This window comes from the organism of the source record quoted next, unplaced genomic scaffold (assembly GCF_019419815.1).
Source record: "Pyrus x bretschneideri cultivar Hongxiangsu unplaced genomic scaffold, Pyrus_bretschneideri_v1 Contig22, whole genome shotgun sequence".
Classification (NCBI taxonomy): Eukaryota; Viridiplantae; Streptophyta; class Magnoliopsida; order Rosales; family Rosaceae; genus Pyrus; species Pyrus x bretschneideri.
The window spans coordinates 4016898-4035420 of NW_025999524.1; the positions used below are offsets into that span (position 1 = coordinate 4016898).

Genomic DNA, 18523 nt, shown 5'->3' on the forward strand with positions numbered 1-18523 from the left:
CCCAAAGCCAGTGAGCTCCCAAAAGGCCTCGTGCTAGGTAGGATGGGAATATACATTTAAGGATCACTTCCCTGGGCGATGTGGGATGTCACATGATTTCATCCTCAAAATGGAATTGGAACTAGAAAATTCCAACGGTTCAGTTTCGTGTGATTTCGTTTAAATTTATTACTAAAACTGTATGGTTCGGTTCATGACGGTTTACAGTTCTAACCAAAATTATATATATTTTTTTTTCTAATTTTCTACTTCTAATACCAAACACATATTTCAACCACAAATTCAAGTAAATTTGAGTTTCCACTACTAGATCTGCAAGATTTGTGACCGGAATATAGAAAATGTGCATATAAATATAAATAAAAAAATAGAAAAGCTCATATCAAGACCAAAATGTAGATCTTAAACTAAAACTAAAATATACTGGAAAATAATGAAGAAAAATAATAGTAGGGGGTGAAAAGTAATAAAACAACAAAGGAGCGGGGGGGAGAAGTGTAGAAAAATATTGGGCTTATGCACATGGTCTTTTTGAAAAATGTTTTATTTATATAAAAATAATAATAAAACAATAATTGATATTAAAAGCGGTTCCGTCTGGTTCCGCCGGTTCTTAATATTTCCAAACTGAAATCAGAACTGTTTGAAACGGTTCGGTTCGATTTTTGTTCCGGTTTTGACCTTTTTGGTCAACGCTGTTTTTTTTGTCACGGTTTGATTCGGTTTTCATTTGGTGGTTTTTATACCCAACCCTAGTTATTCGGTTTAGAATTATAATCTTACAAGATTAAGACTCTTCAAAAATTCTATATCACCTAATATTTTGTTATGATATTTATACAAAAATTGACTTTCCTGTGAGATGATAAATAATTTATAAAAAATATTAATTTTGAGAGAATCTTCTTTAAGTTAAAAAAATCGAGCCCGACCTACAACCCCGCCCCACTCATAAACATGTCTACTACTCGGCCGTGCTTCTTTATTTTATTTTATTTCTTTATTTATTTTAACGCATGATTGAGTGTTACATTTTCTTGGAAAATACAATGGAAAACTTTATATAATGAAATGATAATAATGTTTATTAATAACAGTGATGGGGTTAACCAGCTCTACGTCATGATGATTTGGGACGGGGTTGAATTATTTTGGTAGGAATTATGAAGATTCGTAAATTTTATCTGTTTATTATAGTCAATTTTTATCATGTATTGTTTGTATTTAATTTTAAATAAAATAATTTAAAATAATTTTTGATTATACAATATACGATAAACAGACACAATTCACGAATCCCAAAATTTTCGTAAAAAGAAATCCGGCAAGTATTCGGATTCGTCTATTAGTGCACCTCATGAGAATATCTTGTCATCTCGTGTCGGTATTCGTTAGGATCTCCCAAATACAGGCCCACTTCTATGAGCTGTTATGAGCTTCATATGAACCCGCAGGGCCCAAGATTGAAGGCACGTAAAGTTGGGTCATATTAAAGCTTCAAGTCTCAAGATCATGGGCTTTGTAAAATAAAACCCGCACTCAATTTGAGTTCCCATCAATTCCTGCCTGGCTTCGGCTCAAAGTTATTAAAAACCAGCAATCTTCGACCCAAAGTCGATTTACTCTTGATATTCTTCACATTTTCTTAATTTTTTGTAAAAGCGTGGAATGTACCTCCACTCTGTACTAAATGGAAATATTTTTACTCGCTAACTTCAAATAAAGATGATATTCATCACTTCATTTATTACCGTTAGATAAATTTAAATTTTAAGAACTGTGTAGTGGACAAATACAAAACTTAAAATTAAACTTATCTAATGATGATAAACATGGTAATGAGCGTTACAATCACTTAAGACTGCTAAGCAAAAATGCGCCCATGCTAACAGATAATTACTGGTTAAAACACGATGTGCTCCTTCACTTGCATTTGAGTTGAAGTACTCATAAATTGGAGTAGTTTAATGTTGATTTGTTAGAAAAACAAAAGGGTTAAAATGTGATAATAAAAACTATTAAGAAGAGAAGTTTAGACCAAATCATACTCTTTAGTGGTCAAAATGTGTAAATATAAATAAATGCTAATGAGACTCTCTCAAAGTATGACTCTTCGCCACTTCATTTTTTTGACACAATGTTTCATAATATTGGCACGAGGATTGTGCTGAAAACATGAAGTGGCAGAGAGTTTATTTTTTAGAGAACCTCTGTAACATTTCTCGTATATATCAACAATAATTTGTGGTCACAATGACTATTTAAACATGCACGTATTACTAACACTATGGTATAGTATTATTCATGTTTAATTATAATTGTTTGGTATCAAGTTCGATTCACCCCAATGACAAAACCTATACGTAATAGTTCACCATTGATTTAAGGAACTTTAACGAAAAGCTCACAATACTGTTCATTTTAACGAAAAACCACATTTTTACACTAAAATGTCAATCCTGGTACTATTCACTTTACCCTTTATTTTATTCTTATTGTTAAAACTCAAAGTTTTCAAGTCATTTTCATTAGTTTTCCTTTGATTTAACTCATAAACCATCTCCAATATTATTGTATAAATAAAATATGAACATAATTATGTAGCTAGGATTTTAGGATGTGTTTGTTACACCGGACTATCTTGAACTCGTCTAGTTGTAGGGACTAAGCTGGACTGGCTTAGACTAAACTAAACTTGACTAACTTAGTGAAGCGTTTGATGTAATGTCGGACTAAAAAACTGGATAAAATAACAAATTATAATATTATATTATTTAATATATATCTAATAATATTTTATTATTCATTCAACTTTTTTTTCCTTAAAAATGTGAACACACTCTTCTGCCTCTCTCTAGATAGTTTTTTACTTTTGTTCCTCTTTGGTTCCGTCCCCAATACTTCCTTTCCTCCCATCTTTTTCCTGCAAAAAGCTTCAAAACCAAGTTTCCTGCAAAATCGTCCCCAAAGCTACCTTCTCCTCCCTCTTTGTCTCTTAATTTCTCTCCCCTTCTTTATCCATTTACTTTCGGAAATTTATGGAGAAAAGGGAACCTTTATGGGAATTTTCGAAAATAAGGTAGAATATTTCTATTGAGATTGTTGATGTTAGCTGTTTTTTTTTTTTTTTTGGGGGATTTTGGTGGTTGGATTTTGAGATTTAGGTTGTGAGTGGGTTTAGGTTTCAGATCTGGGCATGGAAGGGCAAATGGAGTTGGCCAGAAGCATGCTTGCACACTTGCAGCTTTCATACAACATGCAGACAGTTTTGAAAACGGGACTAGCAATCCCATAGTTTTTGAGGGGTTTCGCTAAGACCGGCTAATCCCATGGTTAGTTGAGGCGAGTGAAGGTTAGTGCCATTAAAGTTAGTCCTAGCGGGTACCAAACATGGGACTGGACTAACTTTTAGTCCAGTCCAATCCCATGAGAGTTAGTGAGAGCAAACAAACGCCCTCTAAGTGTGGAAATTGATTGAAATAATCATTTTACAAATAGTAGTGGCATAGCAGCCGACTATCAATAACATATCGATCAAATGTTGATCATATATATCTTATACATTATACTAATTATTGACAATGTGTTCATCAAACATAGAAAACATCAAATGTTGACTACATATCAATAAAAAAAAAACACGTAAAGATCAATCAGTTATAGACGACATATAAATCAAATATTAACCAGATATTAAACAAACCCTAAAAATTTCAACAATTGAAATTTATAAATTGATATTTCAGCCATTTTCCAAACAGAAATGAATAGGAAATGAATAAAGTAAAATCCTAAACAAGGAGAAATTTTTAGTTGTGACAGGAATATAAGTGGTAACAAGAGAGAAATTTTTAAATGTGACGGGAACACGAGTGGTATAACATGTGTTTTTATATAAGTAGCGGAAAGTTTATTTTTTAAGTTATTAACTTTTTGACACACAAATCCCACGATTTATATAATGACATATGATATACTACTTCGTGTATTGATCACACTGAAAAATCCCTGTTAACAAGGAAGAGTGGGAGTGGCCAAGGCGATGTAAACAATTTAAACCTCCCCAGTTTGATGCGGGTAGCTCAAAGCCTCCAACCAACTCTCCCTCGTCTTCTCCGCCCCCCTCTGTTCTATCAACCTTTTCATCTCTCCCCACTCCATTCCATTTCTCTCCCAATTCAACTCACTCTCTCTCGCCTTTCTCCCATTCCATTCCAATGGCGTCGTCTCCTTTCCTCTCCAAGACCCCAATTTCCTTCTCCTCCTCCATCTCCACCTCCCTCCCATGGCGCCCATCCCCCTTCTCCTCATCCTCCTCCACCGCATTTCGCTCTAATCCCCGCCGCCGCACCCTTACCGTCCACTCCAAAATCAGGGAGATCTTCATGCCCGCCCTCAGCTCCACCATGACCGAGGGCAAGATCGTCTCCTGGGTCAAATCCGAGGGCGACGTCCTCTCCAAAGGCGAGAGCGTCGTTGTAGTCGAGTCTGACAAAGCCGACATGGACGTCGAGACCTTCTACGACGGCATTCTCGCGGCAATCGTCGTTGGGGAAGGCGAGACCGCCCCCGTCGGCGCCGCCATCGGGCTTCTCGCTGAGACCGAAGAGGAAGTCGCCGAGGCCAGGGAAAAAGCCAAATCCCCCTCGTCTGGTCTTGCCGCTTCTTCCTCCCCAGCTGAAGCTGCTGTTACGCCCACTCCTCCTCCTGCTACTGCCACTCCCGCCCCTGCCATTGCCCAGCCTGCTCCATCTGCAACTGCTACTTACACTCCCAAAAAGGGCGTGGCCACTCCTTTCGCAAAAAAGCTAGCCAAGCAGCACAAGGTCGACATTGCCTCCGTGGTGGGCACCGGCCCATTTGGCCGAATTACCCCTGCTGACGTGGAGGCGGCTGCCGGAATTGTCATGCCCACGAAACCTGTCGCCGCCGAGCCCACTTCGGTGGCCGCTGCTCCACCCAAGCCTTCTGCTGCACCCCCGCCACTGCTTCCCGGGTCAACCGTGGTGCCATTTACCACAATGCAGGCCGCCGTCTCGAAGAACATGGTGGAAAGCCTCTCCGTGCCGATTTTCCGGGTAGGGTACCCGATTAACAGCGATGCCATCGACGCCCTCTATGAAAAGGTGCATTGTGGATACTGCTTGATTAATTAAAATGTTGGTTCGGAATGTCAATTGGGTTTGATTGGTGTTAGCATTTCTGGGATTTTGATTTGAATTCATTGAAATTGTTTAACAGGTGAAACCAAAGGGTGTGACAATGACTGCATTGTTGGCCAAGGCTGTTGCTATGGCACTTGCTCAGCACCCAGTTGTGAATGCGAGCTGCAAAGACGGAAAGAGCTTTTTGTATAACAGCAGCATAAACATTGCTGTTGCTGTGGCAATCAATGGAGGACTCATAACCCCTGTTCTTCAGGATGCCGATAAGGTCTTACTTTCGAAGAATATTTAATTACTAAGTAATGCAGTGTTAGATTTCAGAAGCGGTCAGTGGACCATTACTAACCAACACCAATACTGTCCCCAACTTAACCACTTGTTTAGTTCGTGTGGGGTTTTATCGAAAGGCCTTGGTGCAATTAGCAGAGGAACCTTTATCTTCGACATTTAGTAATTCTGTTTTTAGTTGTTTGGGTTCTGATTAGTGATCGGTGATTTGTATTTGTTTGCACAGTTGGATTTGTATTTGCTGTCCCAGAAATGGAAGGAGTTAGTGGAGAAGGCCCGTTCCAAGCAACTTCAGCCCCATGAGTACAGTACAGGTCTTTGTTTACAAACTCTCTGTCAGTCCATGTTCTCTTATCTACTTGCTTTCGGTTTATACTCATTGAGTTGTGTTGGACTCTGTGTAGGAACTTTCACCTTGTCCAATTTGGGCATGTTTGGAGTGGACAAGTTTGATGCTATTCTTCCACCAGGCCAGGTGAGTTTTAACCCTTAAAGATGAGAATTTTTCGCTTTCATGAATCAACAACAGGATTGTTCTGTTTTTTATGATTTTTTAGCTGCTTGCTGAAGTTTTGAATTGATAATCAGGGGGCTATCATGGCTGTTGGAGCTTCACAGCCAACTGTTGTGGCCGATGCAGATGGATTCTTCAGTGTAAAAAGTAAAATGCTCGTGAGTATCTTTGCGATTTCTCCATAATGTATGGTAGTTTGTTAATGTCGTTGCTCATATATGCTGGAAAACTTTACAAGGATATAAATTAAATTTCACACTTATACAATGAATGAATATGTTAAACAAACTTATACACAATGCAAAAGAGCATATGAAATGTTCTTAAGGAACCTTTTTTTTTATTTTTTTTTACTTGTTAGCAGTTCTTTATGCATGTCGATTCATCTTGTCGGAGGAGGAAGGAAACAACTTTGTGTATGAGCCTCTGTGTGGAAGGAAAGAAACAACTTTACGTGTATCAACTTTCTGCAGTTGGTCTATTTCCAGAAACATCAATTTGTTACATTATTGATTGGATTTAACATCTAGGTTCCTCTGCAATGTGAATTTTTTTCTTTTTGTGCTTTTATCAATTTGTTACTGGAACACAATTGCAGCGTACCTGAAAATGGGGAAATTATAGCTCCTCTTGTGGCTAGAAACTTGTAGAAAAGGTAACTTAATTGTGTTGGAATGTGGCTGTTTTCTACAGGTGAACGTAACAGCTGACCACCGGATTGTTTATGGTGCTGATTTGGCTGCCTTCCTTAAGACATTTGCCAAGATTGTTGAGAACCCAGAGAGCCTCACATTGTAGTCGGTGTTTCAGGACTCCCAAGGATTGAATGTTTTTGACCAAAAGCCTATATTTTTCGTCAGTGACAAAGCGCAGGTGTGTCTTTTGAACGGGGTGCCCAATTAAGGAACATGCTCTCGCATAATTTATAGCATTTTCTGCATGTGTTGCACTTCATTTTGTTTTGAACTTTTGAGAAGGAAATTGTTATTAACACTCCAAAAATCTCATTCTACAATCCAAAACTTTCTATAATAGGAAAGAAAAATACAGTGTAGAATGAGATTTTTGGAGTGCCAATAACACTTCCCTTTAAGAATTTGCATTGCTTTGCCAATCACGGTTGAGAAAATTTTGAAACAGGGAAATAGTAGGGATTGCTTGGGTGGGAAGTAAAAACCCATGGCTGTGTTATTATATTCAACATCTCTAGCAGTAAATTGATGTAACTAATAAATTTCTGGTATTGCAGTCTAAATAATAGCCTCCTATAAACATAATTCTCTTATAGCACGGTAAATAACGTTTATGTACAGACCGATTTTAGTGAAGAAGTAACCGTAACGAACCAGCGCTGCACAGGTTTTTCTGTAAGACCTGTGCTGTTAACGGAGACATCTACTGTGATAGATGAAGACTCAAGTCACCAGTCCAAGGAGATGTTCCTAGAAAGGTATAGCCTGTCGATGTACTCGATAACTGGACGTGAGGCTTGGATGTACCTTTTCATCTTCTTCTCTGCTGACTGATCTGTAATGAAATTGATTGCATTTTAGAAATAAATAGCATGCAAAACTGAAGGGGATCAGTGTTTCTGGACGGAGAAAAGCTTTTAGACTTACGGGTCTCTTCGAGATTCACCAGAAGTTGATCCCTTGACGGAAGAGCATACATTCCGGCAGCAACCGCTGTTCTGATTGTCCAACTGTGGTATGGCGCACAAACATTGGCATAAGCTGTGGAAGCTGCTTCCCTTAAAGAGTAATCACTGGAAAGCAAAAGGAAGAAGAAATGTCAAAAACGAGAACTAAAAATCTGTAGAATGATACATAGCTGCAGTTTGCAAACATATGAAATTAGACATAAAGGGGTTTGAACATACTCGGTAGACAAGAATTGTTCGAACAGAGCTCTGACGAGGTCGAGACCCTGCCGGACACGGCGCAGATTACGGGAATGGCTTCCCGGAGATTTTACCGTGTCATTAGCAACATCAAAATCCAGAAGACTTTCTAATGTGTCGTAAGTCTTTGACGCCTCCACAAGATCTTCAACCTGAATAGACGATGAACAACAAACAAAATAATACATTTCATAAAAATTAACAATCAAAATCCTAAAAATAAAAAAATAAAAAATCAAATAAATACAAGAAAAACTATGATGCATGGACACGGACCCAGGAACCAAGGTACATCCAATTAACAGAAAGAATTCTTGTATGACGGAGATAAGAAACAACATGGAGATACGTGAGATACCATCATGTCCTTGCATTGGAGAAAAATAAAGAAAATGAGAATTAGGGTTTGAGTTTGAGTTTGGGGTGGGAAGGAAGAAAGAACCTTGGAGATGTACTCCATCTCGGCGAACTTGAAAGCGAGGCCAAGGCAGCTGAAGAGGATGGAGACGAGAGTGGAAGCCTGGCAGAAGGTATCCAAACGCAGCGTTTGCTGTTGTTTTTGTTGGGACTTATGGGAATGGGATTGGAGGAACTTGCCCAACTCCTCAAACGCCTCAACGATTGCCGTCAGAGGAGGCATCGACGTCGACTCCGCCATTTCCATACCGTCCATGGCTCTTCTTCCGCCGCAGTGCTTTGCCGTCAAAATCATCCACAAACAAACACCGTCCTCCGATCCTCCGACTCTCCAGTCAAACTAAAAAAATTATTTTCTTTTATTCCACGACAAACGAGATAAAACCTTGCTTTGTTAAACAATTGTTTCTTCGTAATTTTGTTTGCTTTTGTTGTTGGTTGTGTTTGAAAACGAACGTAAGGCTGTGGGGTTTGAAGCTTCGCTAGGGATGCGGCCTGCCCTACCTTAAGGTAGAAGCAACCACTTCTGTAAATAATAATTATTTGTTTAAAAAAAAATCACTTTTGCATGTCAAAGGTCAAAGTCCAAATAGAGAAAAGTGGGAGTACTACGATATAGTATTATTTCTTTTTATTTATAAAGTGAGAAGGACTAGGTTCGATTTTCATTTAAATCAAATTTGAACTACACTATTGATTGTTTATTGTAAGGCCAAGTCTATTCTTTCCCTCCTTTACGTAGATACTATTGTTGGTCAAGAAAAAAGAAAGGAAAAAAAAAAAGGTTAATTTCAATTTATTATCCTCAAGTTTCGTGATTTTCACTATTTAGTACATGAAGTTTTTTCGTTCCATAGTTATACTTAAAATGTTATTTTTGAGACAGCTGCATCTGTTAGTCTGATTGTTAACCGATGACATGATGCCCACCCAACTTCTGCCGCCTCCTCCTCCTTCGAACAGCCTTCCACCTCCACCCCCTCCTGGCGCTGCAAACTCCGCGAAAAAGACGCCGTTATTTTCCAGCCCAAGTTCCGCGTCAAGCTCTCCGCCGCCGAACTCAAAAACCGCCTCTCCACCCTCTGCTGCAGCCACCACACCTCCATTATCAAGCTCCTCGGCGCGTTCATCTCCACCGACCATACATTCCTCGTCTACGAATTCGTCCATAGCGCCAGGCTGGCAGCCTGCCTGCGGAACCCCAACAACCCGAATTTCACGGTCCTGTCCACGTGGACCTCCCTTCCCACTCCTACACCCAATTGAAATCCTAAATTCTAAGTCTTACATACAATTACAACAGCAAGAAGAACAAACCCAATTAAAATTTCAGTGTTAAATTTGCAAAATTTGTTCCTCCAGAGGCGAAGCTCGGATGTGGGTAGTGAACTTCTGGTTGCGATTAGCGAGAGGCTGAAGGGTCGAGGAAGCAGGGCTGGAGTGAAGGCCGCCGTGGGTAATTGGTGAATTGATGGTAAATCCGCCTTCTACTCCTCTGTCTTCGTCCTTGGAGTCCAAATAGTCCAACGCATCTCCGACATCGCAGTCCGACGTCCAAAGCTCCTCCTCCTCTTCGTCTGCTTCCACTTCCTCTTTTTCCACCTCTGCTTCTGGTTTTGCTTCGGGAGCTGAAAAAATTTCATGTACTAAATGTTAAAAATCATGAAATTTAGATTAACCCAAAAAATATAAACAAATAAAATAATTAAAAAAAATAAAAAGGAGAAAAGTCAATCTCTTCTTCTTATTGTTTATACCTTCTAGATGGTGATGGCATTAGGGCCTTGGTAGTTGCTTTAAATCTTCAAGCCAGGTCCAATTTTAAAACGGGCTTGGTTCAAGGCCCTTTTAAGATCAACCAAAATTGAATCCAGCCCATATGTTACTTCCCACGTTTTTATTGTTGGTTTAACTAAATTGAAGATACATTGACCAAAAAGAACTAAATGAAAATACAGTAAAATAATTAATTCTAAAAAGCAAATCAGCAATGTAAAAGTAAATCAATTTCTTTATCAAATGATATGTCAATGCTTTATTTGTTAATTAAAAAATAATGTTGTCTTAGTATTTGGTAAACAGGTTTAATATTTTTAATAGAACTGATAAATATATGTGATTTCACTTTCACCTATTTTATGACATATGGTGAAGATGGCAACAGCCTATAACATCCTCATTATAATGATTTTTTAAAGTTTTTGTGTGGCAGTTATACCATGTACACGTGTTATATATATATATTATTTAGTTGATATTTTATGATTAGAAAATTTTAGAGGTCTTGGTTGAGGTTTGACTATGTGTTTCCCTTGTTTGTATTTTTATTTTAATAAAATTAAGGGGTGATGGGTGAACACTTTCACCACATCTTTTGGGGAACAAAAAAAGAAGGGGGACAAGCCAATTTCGCCAAGTAATTAAAAAAGCAGGTAAAAAGTACCACAACACTTTGAGAGAGAGGGAGAGAGAGAGAGAGAGAGAGAGAGAGTTACTTCAAATGCTTGGTGTGAAGAAGGTTTCCACCAATAGAAATAGGACCGTCAAGTTCATCGTTCTGATACAACATTCTAGGATCAGATACCATGGACAGCTTTCTCTTCTTGTAGGCAGCCACCGACACTTGTATCAACCGGGTAAACGGTCTCCCGGCCGGATCCAATTTCCGGTAAAGCGGGTACCCGATCACAAACGCAATAACTGAGAGAAACATGACTATAGTTGTAATTCCAAGTCCCCAGCCCCATCCAATGTTGTCTTGAACATACACAAGCACCGTGACAGCCACTAATGTTGATACCCCCATCACAAAATAGTACCAGTTGAAGTAGTTCCAAGTCTTGGTGGTTCGTTTTTCGTCATTCTCGTCAAACTGATCCGCCCCAAATGCCACGACGCAGGTCGGATTCCGCCCGACCCGAGTGCTCCTAGCAAGAGGGAGACATACAGAATTGCTAGCTGCCCTCCGTAGGCTTCTTCGCAAACTTGGTCGTGGGTGCATGGGGGAGGTCTCAGTTGTGGAAGTACTGCTGATACTGTTAAGCAAATCATTCCCTGGTTCATTGATTTGACAATGAGTTAAAAAACGGAGAAATTAGGTTTTTATCATTCTTTTTGTTATTTCATTGATTAAAATCCTATTCTTTTTCAATTTTTGATCAAGATCCTTGGTATTAATAGCATCATTAATTATTTCAATAATAAAATATTTTTTTATTTCTAAATATATTCATAAAAAAATGTTACAATTAATATATTTATATTTATGACTAAAATTTTTATCGTATATTTTTAGTTTTAGTTTGTACTCATTTTTAATTTGTAATTCTTTTTTAATTTGTACCAATTTTCTTTTCAGTTTTAATTTGTACCCATATATTAAATTCTTTTTGTGCCCATATTTTTTAAAGTTTATTTGTATTTGTACCCATATTTTTTTTTATTTGTACTTTTTATTTTTGCTAAATGTACCCATGCTAATTATATGTACCTATTCATGTAAAACTTTTTATTTTGTTATATGTAGAATGTACGATTTTTTTAATATAAAATCTATTCAATTTTTTTTAATCCATTTTTAAACTTATATGGGTACATTCTTTTTTCTTTGATTTTTAAATGTATCCATGTCAAGTTTAATCGAAGAAATTTACTAATGTTATTAAACCTAATATCTTCTCTTTTTTTTTTGGTGATTTTGAAGAATGTACCCATGTTTTGATACAATAATTTTTTTGGTTAATTTTGATCAATGTACCCATGTTTATATATATATAAACACACACAATAGTATATTTATATTTCAAAATTTTTAATCCCACAAATTATGGTTTTTTATTTAAAATGTCATTTATATAAACAACTAAAATTTCTAATTTTTAATTTAAAAAATATAGTAACGTACATAAAAATAAATTATCACATTGATTTCAGAGGCCTGGATCAAAAATTAAAAACCAACAAGATTTCAATCAAAGAATATTCATAGCTAGTGACCTCATCCAAAGTCTCCCATTAAAAAAATTCAACTCAATCATATTGGATATACTTTTTAGTAATTTTAACTATTGAACTTTGTGACAAATTATAGATCTTTGTTCTTTTTCTTATAGTCGAGTCACGAAAAAGACTCCATGGTGTTGATAAGAACTTTTGAGAAATTACTTCAAGCACATGCACGAGTAATCAATGAATTATAAGTCCTTATGGTGTTTGATAACTAAGAAATAAAACTTAAATATTATCTTAACCAACTAAATTACATGAGTAAATATGATATTAATTAATCAACTGAGTTACTGCATGATGTATAGCTATATATATATATATAGAGAGAGAGAGAGAGAGAGAGAGAGAGAGAGAGAGAGAGAGAGAGAGAGAGAGAGAGAGAGAGAGTTACAATCTGGTATATGATGGAAGTAACTGGTATATGATGGAAGAAATGGTGATAGTCCAGAAGCGGCCAATGTAGGCATGAGAAATAAAGGCGCCAAACAAGGGGGTCAAGCTTGCAGTGCCAGCAATACTGGTAAGGGTGTTGGCTGCTTTTGTTAACGGCATATGAAGCTGCGTTGTCAAGTAGCTTATCATGTTTGCATGGAATCCCACCACAGCCAACTTCTCACAAACCTCATTAGCTACACACGCACAAATCCAACAATAACAATCCACTGATTAATAGCATAGTTAATTAAAATCGAAATAAATAAAGAGAGAGAATAAGAAGTTGACAACGGCAAGATAATCTACACTAAATTCATTTAAATATAGAAAAATATTCAAACTACGGTGCAAAGAAAAGAGCATACTGCTGTAAACTAAACTCCAACGGAAATTTGAAAACAGTAAATATTATTAGCTCTTACCAAAAATGAAGGGCATTGTGACCAAGCCTCCCTTCTTCCTTGCAGCATGGCTGCTGCCTTGCTCCTCCATCTTCTAGTTTTGGTCTTTCTCCTATACTGCTTTAAAGTGACCACCGAAGCTCCATTATTTATAGGCAATGAAATGAAGGAAAGGATAGAGTTAGCACTTAGCGGAGTAACTTGTCTTAGTTACGCTTACGCCTACTACTCTTTCATGTATACGTGGCCACAAATGTGTTCCATAATATTGATGGTATTATTTTAATTATTGTATATTTATTTTTCTTTCTTCGTTCTTTTTGTTTTGTTTTGCGAGTGTGGGTGGGGTAGACAAATTGTGGCCTATAAAAAATGAGGAAAATTAATAAAAATGACTTGAAAACTTTGAGTTTTAACGATAAGGACAAAATAAAGGGTAAAGTGAATAGTACCATCATTGACTTTTTAGTGTAAAAATGTGGTTTTTCGTTAAAGTGAACAGTATCAGAAGATTTTCGTTAAAGTTCCCGGTCAAAAGAATATGGAGTGCAGCAGAGATTTTGATTTTTGACAACTTTTGAAACCAAGACAAGGGAAGGTAGCATGTATATGGACGGACGAGTATTCCAATTTACTGTTTTCATAACTTGTCTCTTGTAATGCCGAGGGAAAGGCGCACGGCTTTAATTTCCTCACGATTATTAGCAAGCTGAAAGGCTTGTACCAAAAAACTAAAACAATAGTCGACTATAGCTAGCCATACATGCATTTGAAAGCTTCACTTCTATATTTGTTTTTCTATTATTACAAGTTGGATTAGAGGGGGAGAAGAGATGAGTTTGAATTTGGCACACAAAGTTAAAAGATAAAAGTTATCAATCGAGTTAATCCATCACTTAAATGCCTTATTTCTTGTTCTTTTACCCTGTATCGACTGTTGACTGTTTTCAAAAGAAGGGATTCACAATCTGGGCTTTTTAAGGTTTTACATATTTCTTCTTATGGTTTTCCCCAGTTATAGCTGCGCTTAAATTACCTAAACCCTAATTGTGTCGATATATGTGCATGTGTCAATTCTTGGCTGCTTCCCTAGTTAGGCGACTTCCCTAGTTAAGGTACCTGAAAATTCTTTTTTATCTCATCTTATTAGAATCCGGTTCCTCGTCGGATTCTCTTTATGAGGTTCTTAAGAATCCATAAATCGTGTTTGTTCATCGTACATCGTACGGTCATAAATTATTTTAAATTATTTTTATTTAAAATTAAACATAAATAGTACCTAACAAAATTTGACTGCACGTTGCACGATGATCGAATCCTCAAAATCTTCACCAAAAGAATCCGAAAAGAAACTGCTGGATCTGATTAAGTGTGTTACATATTATTGCAGGTCCTGGCGGTGTTCACTGTTTATAAATATATAGAATGATTTGTTGCATTATTTCTTTTGTTCGGTTACCTTCCCTCTCTTCCTCCACTTAAAGAATTTTTTGCTATAGTCTAAAGTTATTTTAGACGAGACACTTAATGCAACGGTTTAGTAGTATTTTTATTCTCTTGTAAGTGAGAGATCTTAAGTGTAAATCTCGTTGACGATGACTAATTAATAATCAATTTCAACTCTTAGTGTAAATATATTGTTGTATAAGAAAGTTATTCTTGACAAAACATGTATAGGGTAACGCTATATTAGTATATATGATGTAATTAATATAAATACACATTTTTGGTGTTATATAATCAAGAACAATGCTTGGCTATTCAAAGATAAGTAGGAACTCCTACTTAAAACTCTTCGTGTTCGAATCACAGAGGTTTGTACTTATGATCAAAACCGTTCATATTATAAATCACACTGTAAAGATCATTTCTGTAAAAAATGAATTAAAACTAAAGTCATTTTGTTAATCTATTTTAGTGAATACATAGACTGTTCATGATGCTTTTATCAATTTCGTTAATTTGTTTTTATATAGTTCGATGACTAAACAATCTTAGTTTTAATTGATTTTTTACCGAGGGGATCTTTATAGAATGATTTATAATATGAACAGTTTTGATTATAAAAATGGAGTTCTATAAATTGATAATGAATAATTTTGAGTAGGAACTCCTACAGACAAGTATTGTTCTATAATCAATTTGTTTACTATGCACTTAAATATCAATCAAGCATTCCTTTCGCTTTTCGGCCAATTTGGGAACTGACATTAATTTTTAGAATTTAGATATCTTGGCCATGGTGCAAATCAAAATGGTCATTAATCATGATCTTTTGTAAAACAAATTAAGTGAAAAATGCTTTAGGCTAACCAATGAAATCATTTTTGTTAACTAAATATGCCTGCAATATATAACATGAAGTTATGAACACAGGTCTACAAATATAAAAGTATATATAACTAAAATTTCTGCACTCGTTTTTTGCGAGCGAGAAGCTTTTTCTAAGTAAAGATGAGTTCAAAATATATGACCATTTGTCAAGCAATTATTGAACAACTTCAACTTCAATCGCATCATGATTCACATGGATCGCTTTATAATCATCCAAACTAGGCTTCTACGTTGCAGATTCTTGCCATCCTCATCGATATCTTGAACATCATTATTAACTAACTATTGATGTTCATTTTATATAATATTAGTTCACGGAGGACCTGCACGCATTTTAATTTCCATATATAGATCAAATAAATTAAGCCAATAAGTCAATTGTTCACACTGTGACACTGGAGGATTCGATTTACCAAATGCAGCCAAGCATTCCACGATGGTGCAGGAGAGGAACAAACAAATATTGAAACACAAAACTACAAAGAAAACCGTAGCTAAAGGATAGAGGGCGTGCAATGCATAGTGCGCTTGACGTGAGGCATGAGGCTAGCAAGAGATGGTGAACTGGTGAAAACTGATAAAGTCACCAAAACCAATCATTTACAACAAATAGAATGCTTTTTATTTATGCATAGTGCGCTTGACGTTAGCTAGCCGTTGGAATTTAAGTTTTTTTTTTGGACGAATTTAAAAAAAAAATTCTAATTTTTTCCCCTATAAATACCTACACCATTCCTACAACATTGAAAGCTGAAGAAGATAAGAAGTGTCACGTAGATAAGAATCTTATTTAAAATTTGCACAACCAATTACATCTCGACACATGGCATTTGAAATCCTATCCGAAAAATTATTAAGATTACATAAAGATAAGAAATCTGAAGAGGTACTCACTTTAGCGACACGTGTCACTCGAAATCTTATTCGAAAAATTATTAAGATTACATAAAGATAAAAAAAATATGGAGTTACTTACGTTAGCGATACGTGTCACTCAAAATCCTATCAAAAAAATGATTGACACTCAAAATATGTTTGAAAACCTTATTTTAACGTAGTAGTTTAATTTAATTAAAATAATAAATTATGTTTGGCCTATGACCCCCTCGGTTGGAGATGATATAAAATATGACCTAACATTGTTCATTAAAATATAATTTATTGCAAGGCTATAAGGCTAAAGGGAGCCTTTTGGTCCTTATTCGGTTGGAGATGGCCTTACAAGACCTTTTAAATAGTTGGGCCACTTCCCATATTGCCAAATAGTATTATACTGTAACCTTAACTTTTCCAATGGTATCAAAGCATTGCCCCGATGTGAAGCCAAACGGGCACACCTGCTTCATGTCATTCCTTACAAGACTTATAAGTAGTTAAACTACTTTTCATATTAACAATTAGTTTTACGATGAATCTTTAATTTTTTCTCAGTTACATGATTAAGTTGTCATCGTTCATGATAATTCAAACCCAATATTTAAGTCATGCCCTTCCTTTGCGATTTATGGTGGGATGCATTATATTATACAATACAGTGAGTCATCGTTGAATATTCAGCACCTTGATATCGACTTCGAATATGCAAGATTGGATTTGATTCCATACACGTATACCAAAATATAAAAGAGCACTCCACCTCTTTCTATTATTTTCTGTACAGCTGCTACTTAAACGACGAACCACACATAAAAAAATGGACGAACAAACGACATACCACCTCCCCCCGCGCGTTTTCTGTGTTTGCTTAATTGACAGATCGAAGAACGAAAAGAAGTAGGTCAAATATCTTTTTAGGGAGAAAGTAGCCCAAGTAGGCAACTCCTAGTCTTAGAAAGATTATATATAATGTGTATATAATTAACTCGCATGCTAATCAGGATGGACTGGGAGTGCGCCTGAAAAATCTTATATACCGACAAGTAGCAAAATTTGAAAAGGATGTTCATCTGTAAAGCGCTTATAAAAAAGCACGAGATTTTGAATTTTGATCTAACTAGTTGATTTCACGATTAGTTCAAACTCTTACCAAAGTTTATCTCCTTCGCAAGAGGAGTAAAACCTACCGACTTTTTTACATTGAGAAGGAGCAGAACTTGAGTGACGGTCGTCGCACGAGATTTTTTTAGCTGCTTGCTGAAGTTTTGAATTGATAATCAGGGGGCTATCATGGCTGTTGGAGCTTCTAAGCCAACTGTTGTGGCCGACGCAGATGGATTCTTCAGTGTAAAAAGTAAAATGCTAGTATCTTCGTGTTTTCTCCATAATGTATACTTTTCTCATAAGGATAAAAATTAAAGTTCACTCTTATACAAGGAATGAATATGTTAAACGAACTTATACACAATGCAAAAGACTATATGGAGTTTTCCTCAAGGATCCTTTTTCTTAATACTTGTTATCAGTTCTTTATGCATGTCAATTCATCTTGTCGGAGGAGGAAGGAAACAAATTTATGTGTATGAACCTCTGTGTGAAAGGAAAGAAACAACTTTATGTGTGTCAACTCTCCGCAGTTGATCCATTTCCAAAAACATCAATATGGTACATTAATGATTGGATTTAACGTCTAGGTTTCTCTGCAATGTGAATATTTTTGTGCTTTATCAATTTGTTACTGGAACACAATTGCAGCGTACCTGAATATGTGGAAATTATAGCTCGTCTTCTAGTTAGAAACTTGTAGAAAAGGTAACTTAATTGGGTTGGAATACGGCTGTTTTATACAGGTGAACGTAACAGCTGATCACCGGATTGTTTATGGTGCTGATTTGGCTGCCTTCGTCAAGACACTTGCCAAGATTGTTGAGAACCCAGAGAGCCTCACATTGTAGTCGGTGTTTCAGGACTCCCAAGGATTGAATGTTTTTGACCCAAAGCCTCTATTTTTTGTCAGTGACAAAGCACAGGTGTGAGGGGTTCCCAATTGAGGAACACGCTCTCGCATAATTTTTAGCATTTTCTGCTTGTGTTGTACTTCATTTTGTTTTGAACTTTTAAGAATTGGCATTGCTTTGTCAATCACTGTTGAGAAAAATTTGAAACAGGGAAATAGTAGGGTATT

General features: G+C 36.4%; 2 protein-coding genes and 1 pseudogene across 2 annotated transcripts; 1 reads left to right on the top strand and 2 right to left on the bottom strand.

Moving 5' to 3' along the window:
* The first annotated feature begins 4049 nt into the window (after positions 1–4049).
* Positions 4050–7244, top strand: LOC125477852 (dihydrolipoyllysine-residue acetyltransferase component 4 of pyruvate dehydrogenase complex, chloroplastic-like). Its single transcript, XM_048585360.1, has 6 exons — positions 4050–5126; positions 5242–5433; positions 5680–5767; positions 5858–5928; positions 6042–6125; positions 6661–7244. The coding sequence occupies exons 1-6, from the start codon at positions 4218–4220 to the stop codon at positions 6763–6765; spliced, it is 1449 nt and encodes a 482-aa protein (XP_048441317.1). The 5' UTR covers positions 4050–4217; the 3' UTR covers positions 6766–7244.
* A 109-nt stretch (positions 7245–7353) lies between these two features.
* On the bottom strand, positions 7354–8704 carry LOC103947444 (ACD11 homolog protein-like). The gene is made up of 4 exons (XM_009358354.3): positions 8310–8704; positions 7847–8019; positions 7587–7732; positions 7354–7494 (listed from the first exon to the last, which is right to left on the bottom strand). The coding sequence occupies exons 1-4, from the start codon at positions 8577–8579 to the stop codon at positions 7388–7390; spliced, it is 696 nt and encodes a 231-aa protein (XP_009356629.2). The 5' UTR covers positions 8580–8704; the 3' UTR covers positions 7354–7387.
* Positions 8705–10556: 1852 nt separating this feature from the next.
* LOC103947435 lies at positions 10557–13256 on the bottom strand (annotated as a pseudogene).
* Positions 13257–18523: the final 5267 nt, after the last annotated feature.